Source organism: Procambarus clarkii, chromosome 48 (genome assembly GCF_040958095.1).
Source record: "Procambarus clarkii isolate CNS0578487 chromosome 48, FALCON_Pclarkii_2.0, whole genome shotgun sequence".
NCBI lineage: Eukaryota > Metazoa > Arthropoda > Malacostraca > Decapoda > Cambaridae > Procambarus > Procambarus clarkii.
Genome location: NC_091197.1, coordinates 16,431,987 through 16,445,861, shown reverse-complemented (window position 1 = coordinate 16,445,861; position 13,875 = coordinate 16,431,987). Strand labels below are relative to the sequence as shown.

Here is a 13,875-nt window from a genome sequence, read left to right as displayed (position 1 = left end):
TAATGAGGAAGTCAGTAGTCTTCTTTGTTTTATAGAATACAATTAAATCTATGTTTTGGTTAGGAGTTGTGCTTTTTACTCCTTTACGGATTATTTCTTTCATTATCCTTTCTTCTTTTTTATGTTCACTGTACATGGTTAATTTGTAATATAATTTTTTAGAGGCGTTGTGGTTATATCCAATAAAATCATATTACAAATATTCCCAGAATAGCCCAAACACATCCACAATAGCCCAATAAATATTTCCTTAAGGATATACATTTGCTTGTATCTGTTATATTAAAACACAACCCACAACAATAGGAGCATTAAGTTAGCGATCAATATTCCTAGTACAAAGATATTCTAATGAACCTGTGCAGGTTTTGTTTATGTGGTAAGTTGTTGTTTACTGTGGATGGGTGACGTTCATGTAACTTTGTGGGATGGTACACTGAGAACATGTTTTAGTGATTACCAATTTCAAAAGTACGCTGCTTCTTTCATGCGATGACGTATGAATGCTAAACTGTACAATTTGATGGTTACTTAGACGTGGATAAATATTATTCTCAGATGAGTAGGTAAACAAACAAGCTTTATTTATGTGTACTGTATAGATATAATATACAAATAGACTTAAATACTCGTATGCTAATAATGTACAGTTCCGCTGGTGTATAAACATATGTTTATATATAAATTACCTGTTCACACATGAGCACAAGCAGAACGGTGCACAGGTAATAGGGTATAAAGTGGACTGTGTACAGGTGTGATAGGGTGTGACCAATTGGCGGCCTCTCCTTCCCTTAGGAGACGCCAGAATCACAGATCCTTGGTTCCGCTTGTAAAGGAATATTTTGTTCACTATGCTAACTAACAACACATGTTAAACTACGAGTCGGTTTTTACAAGAGACTTTACCGTTATTCACTTCAAGCGATTCTGATTGGCTCTATCTGGTCACGTGACGCAGCCATATGGTACAGTGTGACTCTGCGCATGCGCCTCGGCTTCCCCGTTCGCTTTTAGTTTAACTTCTCCTCTTCACTGTACATAGTTTAGTTATTACTGACAAAATATATTTTCAGGTAACTATTAAACTATTATAATCAGCGTATACTTCTCAGGTACTAAAGATAATTAAGTATATTGTATTTTTAGTGCAGTGTACGAAGAATTCTGATAGTAGCTGATGACGTATGAAAAGTTGCTTGAGAGTGAGAAGCGGCTGCCTCACAAGTTCGTCGCCAATCGGGCTGTGCGCTGCCATGGAACTACAGAACCTTCTCCAGTGAAATCGAAAGTCATCTTTCCTGTACCATATACATAGGAATGTAACTGTAAACATATATAACAATATAGAGGACGAAGAAAACTCTAAGTGATACAAGAGAGAGAGGGAGAATGGGAGCGAATGCACCGTGGCTTCGCTGGAGAGGAAGTAGTCTCCTCGAGGCTGTCCGATGTTTTCCGTAGTTGCTGGGGTGGACTGGTGCAAACTCCCTGCGGGTAATCTGGCGTTCCTGTGTAGTGATGTGCCCCTTGACCACCTGCCATGGAGGACTATTTCTACTTGGAAGAGGCGGGATACCCCAGTGTGGCATATAGGGGTTCAAAAACACAGTACGAGGACATCTTGCCCAATTCCAGGCAAGGAAATGTCACCCATGGCGACAGCACTGCTCGTGTAGACGGAGATAAGTATGAACTAACATTGTTAGATTCCCCGTGCGTCTACGATGTGGCCCAATACCCAAGTTACCACGGCGGAGGGCCGGGCGATGCGGCTTTTCCTGACACACCTGTTTATCCTCACCAGTATAATCAAGGTTGTGATTTCAACGCAACGATAGAAAAAGTTCCAAATCCTCTCCCTTATAAAGATCTGAATTTGGACCCAGTTCAGGATACATCCCACCACACGCTGCCTGAGGAGAAGGTCCCTCCTCATCGGACCTATGTGCGACCACAACGACGGAGACGTCATCGCCAACCCGGTAAAGAAGTGGTCAAAACCCGAAGAGTTGCAGCAAACGCTCGGGAGCGTCGTAGGATGCATGGGCTCAACGATGCATTCGACCGCCTTCGTGAAGTTATACCGTGCCTGGGCAGCGACAGGAAACTCTCCAAATTTGAGACGCTTCAGATGGCGCAAACATACATTGCTGCCCTACAGGAGCTACTCAAGTCATCGGGGGCGTCAGTGTGAAGATTGTGTTTCAAGCACATTGGGGATTATTAATACGTGTATTAATTTACATTATTACATAGAAAATAAGATTTTAATATGAACACTGAAGTATATATATTATATATATATAATATATATTGCGACATAAAGAAATATTTAAACCGTGACTAGTAAATCTGGTACAGCTGTAGGTTTATATTCGATGTAGAAATCTAAGTGGAAGAACAAAACAGACATGTTCTGTTCTTCAAACAACATTTTGTGTCCAGTTTCGTAGTAATTTATATTTTTATAATTTATTTAGCTTATAATTCTGCAAATCCGAACTTTCAACAATTAACATTCATAAACTAATGCAGAACTTATTATATCTATTTATTTATTTGAATTTAATATAAAATATATGTTAAACTTATGAAAGTCTTAGTCATACATTGTGAGTACGATATAATTGAATAATGTTTATATGTGTAAATAAATACACCGGAACCTTCTCTCGACCGTATTCTCAAATTATATAATCATTACGCAATTTATTTAAACATTACAAATGCAGCCTTCAAATCCAGGCTCACATACAATATCTAACTTAAACAAGAAAATTTATGGAGACGTCAGAGATTGTACTAAGGGACAATGTTTTCTTTTTCAACCCATTTTATGCATACCAAATATTTCCTCATGTCAGAAATGATGTTACAGTTTTCTGATGCACCTGAAATAACCATACACATGCATATGCATTATGGAAATTTTGTACAGTGAAGTTATACACGACAAAATAAGGTGCGTTTAGAAAAAAATAATATCCTTTGGAACATGAAAATTCTGTGATAAGTTGTTTGTTATTTATTGTTATCTATTTATTACATCAACTACTAATATTTTTTGTTAAACTGATGGTAACGTTTTTAAGGCCTTCGAGAGCGATTGTTTTAAAATATATTATTATTCATGATAAACTGAATGCAAAAACTTAGATATTTCATTTTAACTCCCAATTCATATTATGCTTAAAAATTTAATAAAAAGTAAAATAATAGTGCTTGAAGGAATATTTATTGGGAAAATTGCATTGATCTCTTAAAAATAATGCAAGGCTTTGATTGCACAGCAGCTGATATGATGACATATTAAGGTGATTTAGGTAATTTCCTGGATATGGGATTAAACCCGTGAAACTGTTATATCCAGGAAATGGAACTCAGTATAGGAAATGAGCTTATTGGCCGGATACGAGATTATACTCAGGAAATTAAAATATATCCAACGTTTGTATCCAGGATATGGAATTAAATTAAATATATGGGATTATATCCAGGGTATAGAAATACATCGATAAAATTAGAACATATCTAGGAAAAACTGGTAAACCCAACATGTGAAAATATGTACAGGATAGTTGATTATATGAAGGAAACTGTAATAAACCTAATATATCCAAGATGGAATACGTCCAAAATATGAAAAATATATTTAGGATATGGGAAAAAATCCAGGATATGAATATATATCCCGAATATGCATTATATTTATTGTGTTATATTTTCAATCTCGATCATTTTACTTGTGTATTTAATTTATTTATTCAACATTCATTAAAAGTGCTCTTCGTCAGGTCATCTCTTATTTATTGTAACTATGCTATCCCCTATCACAACCATTGTCAATGTTACAACGACCATTGTTGGTGCTACAACTACAGAAGCTTCTGCTGGTATTATCACTTCTTCTGCCTGCATTAATGCCTCTTCTGCTGGTATTACCACTGCTTTTACTGGTATTACCACCGATTCTGCTGGTATTACCAATGCTTTTACTTGTATTACCACTGCTTCTGTTGGTATTACCACTACTTTTGCTATTATCACAGCTTGTGCTGGTATTATCACCGCTTCAGCTGGTATTATCACCGCTTCAGCTGGTATTATCACCACTTCTGCTGGTAATACCACTGCTTGTGCTGGCATTACCATCGCTTCTGCTCGCATTACCACTGCTTGTGTTGGTATTTCCGCCGCTTTTGTTGAGGCAACGTAAAATTCAATTGATCCAGCTGGTACTGCAACTACCACTGCTCCTGCTGGGATTACCACTGCTATTGCTCTACTATATCCCCCCCCCCCCTACTGCATTTGCTACTGTTCATACTTATATTTGATGACATAATTTGATCAAATATATTGCCAACAATTAGAGAGGGGAATTGTGTTTCATCGTTGAAGGAAACACCAATAAGTTAACTACTATATTAATATTGAGCCCTATATAATAAATATAAGATGAATTAATGTATGACTATGTCAAGACCAGCCCGTCCTCCAAAAATGGGGAGGTAAATGTACAGAGCCCCATAAATGCAATTATGTAATATGTATAACAGTTAAGAATTGTACCTATTTACACTAAGTATTAAATCGTACTGTCAAATATATTGTGAATATTTGAGTTTACCTGAAAAGCTGAATAGAAAACCACGACCTAACCTAACCGTCTTACTTTCTGAAGATAAGAATTTTATTGCATCTTAATTATAACTACTACTTAACCTAGAGCTATATTGATATTACAGTTCTATAAAACAACTAAAACTAAACCAAAATATTTCAATAAATTGTAAAGTAACTCAGGATATTTTCAAATTTTGTATAAAATCTCTATTGTTTAATAAAAGTGAAAAAGAAAATCCTAATATTTAAAACTTGTTTATAGCAACTGCGCCTTAAAATTTCATTTTAAAATTTTTAAGTGTCCTAACAGATAACGAGGAGATATAAATCGGGGGAGGGATAAATATAACAGCCCCATAAGTGCAATTATGTACTATGTATTGCAGTCGAGAAATGCACTTATTACACTTAGCATTAAAACGTACTGTCAATTCGGAGGATGGGTTGGTCAAGACACACGTCTTTAAAAAACATAATAAATGTTCATATTCGTAATTAATTTGGCCAACACAAATTGTAAATAATTATACTATTACTCATGAAAGTTATAACAATAGTCTAACTAGAAATCATTATTATGCACTGTACAGCCCGTCCTCCAAAAATGGGGTGGTAAATGTAAGAAGACAAATAAGTGCAATTATGTACTATTCATAGCAGCTAGGAATTGTACCTTTTTTCACTTAAAATCGTACTGTCAAATATATTGTGAATATTTGAGTTTACCTGAAAAACTTAATAGAAAACCACAACCCCACCTAACCGTCTTAGTTTTTTAAGATAATTTTATTGCTTCTTAATTACAATTAGTACTTAACCTATAGCTATATTGATATTACAGTTTTATAAAACTAATAAAACAAAACTAAAATATATAAATAAATTGTAAAGTAACTCAGGATATTTTTAAAAAATTATAAAATCTATATTGTTTAATAAACCTGAAAAAAATCCTGACATTTAAAACTTGTGTATTGCAAATTGAAATTGAAAACTTCATCCTAAAACTCTGAGTGTCTTAACAGTAAACGAGGAGAATTAAATCGGGGGAGGGGGTTGGTTAAATGTAACATCCCCATAAGTGCAATTATGCACTGTTTATGACAGTAAGAAATTGTACTTATTACACTTAGCATTAAATCGTACTGTCAATTCGGAGGATGGGTTGCCTGAACATTGCCCATACTACAGTAATCCCTCAATAAACATTCACCAAGAAGCACGGTACACCTTTCGATGTTTATATCCCTGTTTGAGATTGGGCACAGTGGGCAGTAAGGCTTGCCAGCGGTGTACAACCCATCCTCCTGTTTAGATAGTAGTTTCTATAACTATGTGGACCATCGTACATATATTGACGTAATTGACAAAAAGATAGTAGAATTTGGTACTGCTCACTTTATAGTCAAGAACAAAACTAAAAATTAAACTTAAACATGCCTATACCTAGTATGACATTGATATGTGCTATTAGGCCTCAGCTGATATGTATTAGGCCTAGCAGAGTTAGGTTTGGTTTTATTAGAGCATAAATACATACCCTTTTCCGGTTTGTCCAAATCCAATAGTACCATATTCTACTTTCTAATTGTCCATCACGTCGATATATGTACTATGGTCTCCATAATTTGTACATGTGCCATCTAAACAGGAATATGGACTGCGTTGTGCCACTGAGGCTAGACAATAAGACCAACGAAGAGCAGCTGTTGGTAATGAGGTCTGGCAACAACCAACAGCTGAACAAGACGTTTTCTAATCCAAATAATCCTTTAATAATACAATATTTACAAACGGCAGTTAAAGGCGGTTCTATGCTTAAGCGATTTATAGCACAGCATTTACAAGCTTCACAACGCCTGAGTAACTCTCACCGCTTTATATTTGACCTTAACAACTACACAGTACATCACAAACCATCCTCCAAATATCATAGTTCCAATTGTTACTATTGATGACACGTACTAATGTGAACGCTTGTTTGTAAAACATTTATACTATATACTTTTGAAATTCTAAATAGCGTTGCAACACTAAACAGTTTTAATCATTGAACTAGTTAAACCAATTCTATGTCTGAAATAGGATTACTTAAGGACAAGGAGTGCTAAGCTTATACAAGTATCTCTAAGCCAAAATAAAAAATCTTATAATTAATATGTACAATGTGGGCCTAACATACGAAATCTAAGGATTTATTTAGTATATATATACATATATTTATGTATTATGGGATGGGAATCATTATTTTTGCTGTTCCTATCTTTCTCAAGTGCTGCTCAAAATCAATAAAACAAAACGTGGATACGTTTTCGAGTTATGTAGTGAATATTTTGTCATTTTAGGAGGCCAGGTTAAGGTACTATGTACACCTTCTTCCCCATTTTCCTATCCGATCGTTTAACGTATTTTTCTACCTAGAAGGTAAGCAGTTAAATGGACCCACTATGGACCCATTTCCGGTTATTCCTGTTGTTGCCTTCATCAGGTAACGAAATATTTGAAATAAAAGGGAAGCTAACCGACCTTATGCACAGGAAGTTGGGATATTTGACCTATGAAAACACAGTTGCGAAATGGTGGGAGCAAGGTTTTGGGGGCGATTGGGAAGACGGTCTACAGCTGACTTCCACTCCACCGCAGACCGGTGACAGCAGGAATAAAGATGCGGTAATTTGGTACTACAGTCTGTGAAGTATGTTTAGCAAGACATTTCAGTGAATCATCTGGGTGAGGAATCACTCGATTTCCTGACAGAGTAAAGGATATCTGATTATTTGTTCTGCTCTATAAATCATGTACGTTAAAAACAATTGCCCAATTTCCTTAAATTAATGACAAAAAAGTACTCTTGTAATAATACTAATATTAATATTTTAGTTGATACATGTATTCAATACATCACCCTCAGAAACAGGTTGAATGGATTCATTTAAAATACTCGTTATTGGTCAAATACGACGAGAAAATACATATTATGCATTATATATAAAATAGTGCGAGACAAGCTGGCCAAGAACAGACTATTGTCAATATAAAATATATTGTGAATTTAATCATCAGTTAAATAAATTATATGCAACATTTATTCTCACGAACGTATGAAAAAAAATTAATTGCAAAGGCCAAAGGCCCCATACAAAACACCTTCTATTACGCTCACCACTTATTTTTTTTGGTGTAAACTATCTTGCTGAATAAGACAGTTATAAGTTTTGGAAATCACTACGTGCAATCAAGAGACGACATGCAAAAATTGGGAGCATTCTGTCATATAAATAATTTATAATATTTACATTAAATCTTCAAAAGTGGATGACCGCTTTGCTCTTTCAAGTGTCTGTCTGAATGACTATTTAACAGCTCAAGATTTAATTAAGTAAAATACAGCTCAATGAGGGCAACGATGGCAACTTCGTCTTGTTTCACTTCCCAGTACTAAATGAAACGCCAGAGCCAATTACGCGCCTCGTCTGGTGCAGGAAATCATCAACACATCGTTTGTGGTGAAGGAGAAAAAATCTTGAGCGTTGAAATTTTGGGTTCGAGATCAGTATTTTATGCTCTCATACACTAAGTAACCTTCGCTTTTACTGTGGTTTTTGCTTCTTCTAGTTTCTTGTCTTGGGGATTCACCTTTCCCTCAATCAGCCAGTTGCATCTATCTCTTCTACCATCGTTGCTCCTCATTGGACGTTCCCCATCTCTATTCTTAATTCGTTTCTCTTTCCCACTATACTTCCCTCCTACCACTTTTCTCAAGGTGTTATTAGTTCCCCATTCCTCTCTACGTTCATTTTCTCACTCCTCCAATTTTTTTGTCCTTTCTCCTCATCCTCTGTCAAACCCTCTCACTTGTCAATAATCTCTTAATCCTTGTCGTCTCCAACCTTCTATTCTCTCTCTCTCTCTCTCACTTTCTCTCTCTCTCTCCAGGCATTCTACCACCCAACTTCACCTCTACCATCAATCTTACCCTGCTCTACTTGCGTCTTCGGGGTGGTGGACATAGTGGTGAAGGCGTGTATTTGGTGCGTCACGGTGAACGCTCAGGCTGTGAGCGTTCCCGTGTAAACAGATTACACTCACACCGCAGGATTCACATGGCCGAGCTTTTAGTATGGGTAAGGAAGTGCTGTTCATGACGCGGGTTAGAATAGTGTTCTCAGGGAAGTCGCATAGGGTTCTTGAGGGACACTATGGAGCTCTTTGTTGAGTATTGGGTTAGATTGGCTGATTAATAGATTCTCAGAAGGGTCACGTGAAGGTCTCATTGGCGTCAGGTAAAGTCTTGATTGGCATCGGGTAAAGTTTTTATTGGCTTCATCAATCAATCAATCTTCATCAATCAACGTTTCATAATCGATGTCGCATAAATTTATCATTAGTGTCTCATTAAGTTTCCAGTGACGTTGCATAAAGTTCTCAGTGAGGTTTTAAAACGTTCACAGGGTCGTTGAATAAAGTTCTCAGCAGTTTGCATAAACTTGTCAGCCGAGTTGTGTAGAATTCTAGAGAGTCGAAGAGTGTTCCAGGCGAAGCGATAATCCCACCTCACGTACCCTGTGGCTTAGCTACACATTCCGAACAAACTGCGTTATTTGTAACCTAGATTATCGTATGAACAGGCTTGAGTTGCCATGCATGCGCTTGTCTGTATTGGGCCCTAAAAGTGCCTAGATAAAGTACTTTCGTAAAACGAAAGAACATATATATATACTTTTTTAAATTGCTTAAAAACATTAAATAAACCTCTTTGCGGGAACCAGAGCGTAGACAAATGACACATCACAACATACTCCGTCCTGGGATTACATGTATCAGCGCTCAGAACCAGCCACCATGCAAAACAAATATCCGTTCATTATAGACTGCGAGAGAAGCCACAGACGTGTTGCACCGTGGGATCAAAGGAACACTCTTAATCTCGTCGAGAGAAAGTTGGAGCTGTTGCTTGTCTCGGCGTGTAATTGTATAATTCTGATTCCTGATTGTTCTCAATTAATAAAAGGGTAATATAACATTAAGCATATTTTTAGAAAGACCATCAGATGAAAAAGGGGAAAATAGAGAGAAGAATAGACAGATAACGAACGAGGTAGTTAGAGAGGCAAGGAGTGAATAAGAGAAAGATAGAGCAGCCAATATTGACATAGCGAGAAGAATCACGACCATATTTATTTAAAAAATTCTGGTGGTAATTACTTATACGGTTCACACAATGCATGAAAACCATTGACATTTTTAAGAATTTATATATTTGCAATTAAAATACTTTTTTCTGCGTTGCTAGGCTCAATTTTTATTTTTGCATTTCAGTCTCTGAGTCTTTTGTCGTGTAAGCCTGTTGTTTTGTCAACCAAATTCTTAGAAAGTGTTATTCTCGGTAAGTGTTCTGTGATGAGTCTATTGTTCTGTGAGTTTGTTATCCCCCTCAAGATTTTAAATGGGTTTATAAATTTTAATTAAATATAAACCATTACTCTATGATACAGTTTGCAGGGTTCTGATTAGATTTTCTTCATGTGGAGCAAATGGGATAAGCAGTATATTTAGGTGAACAATTTGCTTACTTATCATCCACTATGGCATGAAATTCGCAAATATTTATATTAAGATAAATGAGAACTTGTCAGTCTTCTTTCAGACAAGACTGTTTACAGGGGAAAATGCTGATATTAAAGGTTAAAGGAACTCTTTCCAACTTTGATTAGATTATAAGATTTTCAAACTGGCATTACAAAGTAATTTAAGATGCTAGAGGACCTTTCCGTATTATCTTGAGAAAAAAGTTGCTTGACATTTACAGAGCGAAACAATCACAATCTAAAGTGAATATAATGCTTGAAATTCAAGTTTTGGTTTAGAGATTCAAATTCTTTTAGATAAAAACCAAACGTGTGCACCCTTGGCAGGTATATGTCTTGGACGTATTCTCAAACATTTACTGCATATTTATGTAACTGTAAAACATAATTTATTATATAACGCCACAATATATCACCTGGAATACTCTCAGTCGGATATTAATTCGTTTTGTCGGGGGGCAGGAAGCCTGTTTATATAAATATTTTAGGCCCGTATCGAGGTCCCACCCTCCCCCCCCCCAAAAAAAAAAAAAAATCCTAGCACCATACATCAGGAGGCAACCCCACAACAGTGCCTAGTTCCTGGGTACCTGTTTACTGTTAGGTGAACACAGCATTAGTTGAAAAAACACGTACTGAACCATTTCCCTCCCGCTCGGAAATCGAACCAGGGATTCCCGATTGTGAGTCTACTTTTGTTGCCGTAGTACAGAGTTCCCCCTAATGAAGTACTAAAACTAGTTTGGGGTTCCTTAAGAGCTTCGAGTTCTCTTATGAAGTAATGACATTTATTTTAGGGGCTCTGGGTAATTTCACTAAATATTGGCATTTGTTAATTGGGGTTTTGGGTTCTGTGATGAACTATTGATTTAGTTCTATTCTTGTCTCTTGGTAAGAGTTCTTACACTTGACACATGAACCTCACGCCTGGTTACTTTTCTTCGCCGTTACTGTCAGCTTGTGCTGTAGAGCTAAGGGTAATTACTGTGGATTAGTTTCAACGTTAACATGGATAATCGGCAGCGAGATATTCCTCGCTTCTCTCGCCACAGGAACGATTTTCATTCACATGCACCGCTCATGTAATAATGTGGTTTCCTATGAATGGATGAGGTGAGGAGGGAGAAAACCTTTTTACTTTTATTCGTTCTCAACTCATATAAGTTATTGTACAAGTTATACTTCAAATAATATTTTTCTGCCAACTTGGAGTAATCTTGTACATATATTAAAGATAATGAGGAGATAATTTTCTTCTCAAGCTTCGAGTATCATCAGTGCCAATTTTCATGGTTATTTAGGAACACAAAATCAAAAGCAAATAAGAAATGGTCCAGCTTATCCTGATTTCTATCTTTCCGGAGAGTGTGATGAGTGTGAGGAGGATGAACACAATGAGAGGGTGAGGAGGATGAATACAATGAGAAGGTGAAGAAGATGAAACACACAACCCACTTTACTTCTGTGACAAGATATGAGGTTTTGGCAGTGATCCACAAGCATTAACATTCTCCCTTACTCGCGCGCAAACTGGAAACACAGATGAGTAGCAGAAATGACAGAAGGAACTGTTTTTGTCCAAAAGTCGTCATTGTGGGCAATGGACACAGTGACGATGTTGTTGAAAATATTACACATAGTTTTATATGTAAATATGGTAGAAAAACCAGTAAAATATGTCACTAATTTTTTGAGGATAAGTCGCTCACTTTACAGTACTTAAAGCTACTATTGGTCGAATATTCAAAATGGATTGTTGTACCCCCCCAAAAAAAAATTCACGTATCGTATTATTGGAATGCTGTGAATGGTATCAAGTGGAGCAGTTAAAACTCAGCATTCCCTTAGCCGAAATAATCGATTATAACCCTAATATACGGCATCTTAGACCTAATTTAGTACATATATGTGTTGTAATAGGCCTGGCAAAGTTTAGGTTGGGTTGTTGCATTCCTTCTTCTGGCCCTCTTCAAAGTTCATTTTACTTTACGTGATCTATTTTGGGAGCCATTGTATATTTTTGTGGTATATTTTTTTTATGGTAGGTGGTGTTGGTAGTCGAGGTGGTGGTAGGTAGTGCTGGTAATTTTGGTAGCTAGTGTTAGCAGCAGTGGTGGTGGTGGTACCATCATTTGTGGATGAGAGGTTGGAATTTAATTAATGCTGGTCGAAAGGCGATGAATAAGAGCAAATACCCAACACTGCAGCGCAACTACGAAAAAGGAAATTTTCGAAAATGCATAGACACAAATACACCTTCATAAACATACATACACAAACACAAATAAATATTAAGGTGTTCTCATGGGTTGCAGTTATCGATGATTGGTGTTTTCGTGGATCTGCATTCTGATGTGTTGGTGTTCTCATCGCTTTATGTTGTCAGGATTCGGTGTTCTCAGGGATTGTTGTTCACAGGGGTTGGCGTTAACAGAGATCGGTGTTATGAAACATTCTTTCTTCTGCATAAAGAAACAGTATTACTGAGAGCTGCATTGAGACGCAGTAACGCTGAGGGCAGCATCAAGGACAGAAGTGCTGAGGAGTACATGAAGAAGAACTAGTACTGCAGGTTCTCTGATGAAGCACAAGGGCCGAAGGCTGTTTGAAGTACCTGTCTATTGAGACCTGCACGAAGTAGCGGTCTACTAAGGTCTGCATGAAGTAGCTGTCTACTGAGTGCTGCATGGATAAGCAGCAGTGCTGAGGTCTGATTAAAGATTTAGTGCTGAAGGAAAATGAAGGAGGCATTCACCTGAAGGCTGCATGAAGTAGCAGTTGTGCTGAGGATTGCAAGAAAGCAGCATTAGTGCTGAGTGATTCATGAATTAGCAATAGTGCTGGGAACTGCATGAAGGAGCATTTGTGGTGAAGGTTCAGAAGTAATGAGAGCCGCATAAAAGACCTGATCTGTTGAGAACTACATTAAGGAACCGTAATGTTTAGTGCTGCACGAAGGAACAAGAATGCTGCTGGCTCCATCAGTGGAAACAGTGCAGAGGACTGTATGTAGCAGCAGTAGTGTTGAGGGCTAAGCGAGGTAGATGTAGTGCAGAATACTGCATAACAAAGAATCAGTGCAGAGGGTTGCACTGATTCTTTGCATTGAACTAGTACTGAACTAGCATTAATTTTGAGTGCTGTATGAAAAGCAGTAGTTCTAAGGGCTGCATACATGTGCAGTAGGGCCGTTTGGCTTCAAAAGAAAGTAGTAGTAATTAGGGTTGCTTGAAGGAGCAGAATTGAAGATGGGCTGCTATTAAAGAGCAGTATTTCTGAAGGGCTGTTTTAAAGAGCAGTATTGCTTTGGGAGCTCATTGGTTATTATTATTAACATCTGTACTGACAAAATTTAATTACAATTTTACCTACTCTGAGGATTTCAATTAAGTCTGATTAAAGTGAAGATAATACTAGTATTCACTGTCACACAGGACAGAGGGTCATACGCAAAACAATAGATCTGAACTGTAGGCTGAAGCACATATATATACATATATCATGGTTACAGTCAATGTTTTAATGTATGAATATGGAAATACAACTTTCTATTGCGCACTGCCACACAAGGGGAGGGAGGGGTTCATAAGAGATGCAGCTTAAAAATAGTTTAAATAAAATTGTTCTTCATTCTTTAAATTGAACAAGCAAATTTTGG

At 36.9% G+C, this 13,875-nt stretch overlaps 2 protein-coding genes across 2 annotated transcripts; both read left to right on the top strand.

The window, feature by feature from the left end:
- Positions 1–1,221: 1,221 nt before the first annotated feature.
- On the top strand, positions 1,222–4,716 carry LOC123764916 (neurogenic differentiation factor 1-like). Its single transcript, XM_045753112.2, has one exon. The coding sequence runs from the start codon at positions 1,544–1,546 to the stop codon at positions 2,195–2,197; it is 654 nt and encodes a 217-aa protein (XP_045609068.1). The 5' UTR covers positions 1,222–1,543; the 3' UTR covers positions 2,198–4,716.
- LOC138351103 (uncharacterized protein C11orf24 homolog) lies at positions 3,821–4,219 on the top strand. The gene has a single exon (XM_069302732.1). It carries the CDS (start codon positions 3,821–3,823, stop codon positions 4,217–4,219), a length of 399 nt encoding a protein of 132 aa, XP_069158833.1.
- Positions 4,717–13,875: the final 9,159 nt, after the last annotated feature.

Coding starts and splice junctions, on each gene's coding strand:
- LOC138351103 (XM_069302732.1), top strand. CDS start 3,821: ATGCTATCCCCTATCACAACCATTGTCAATGTTACAACGACCATTGTT.
- LOC123764916 (XM_045753112.2), top strand. CDS start 1,544: ATGGAGGACTATTTCTACTTGGAAGAGGCGGGATACCCCAGTGTGGCA.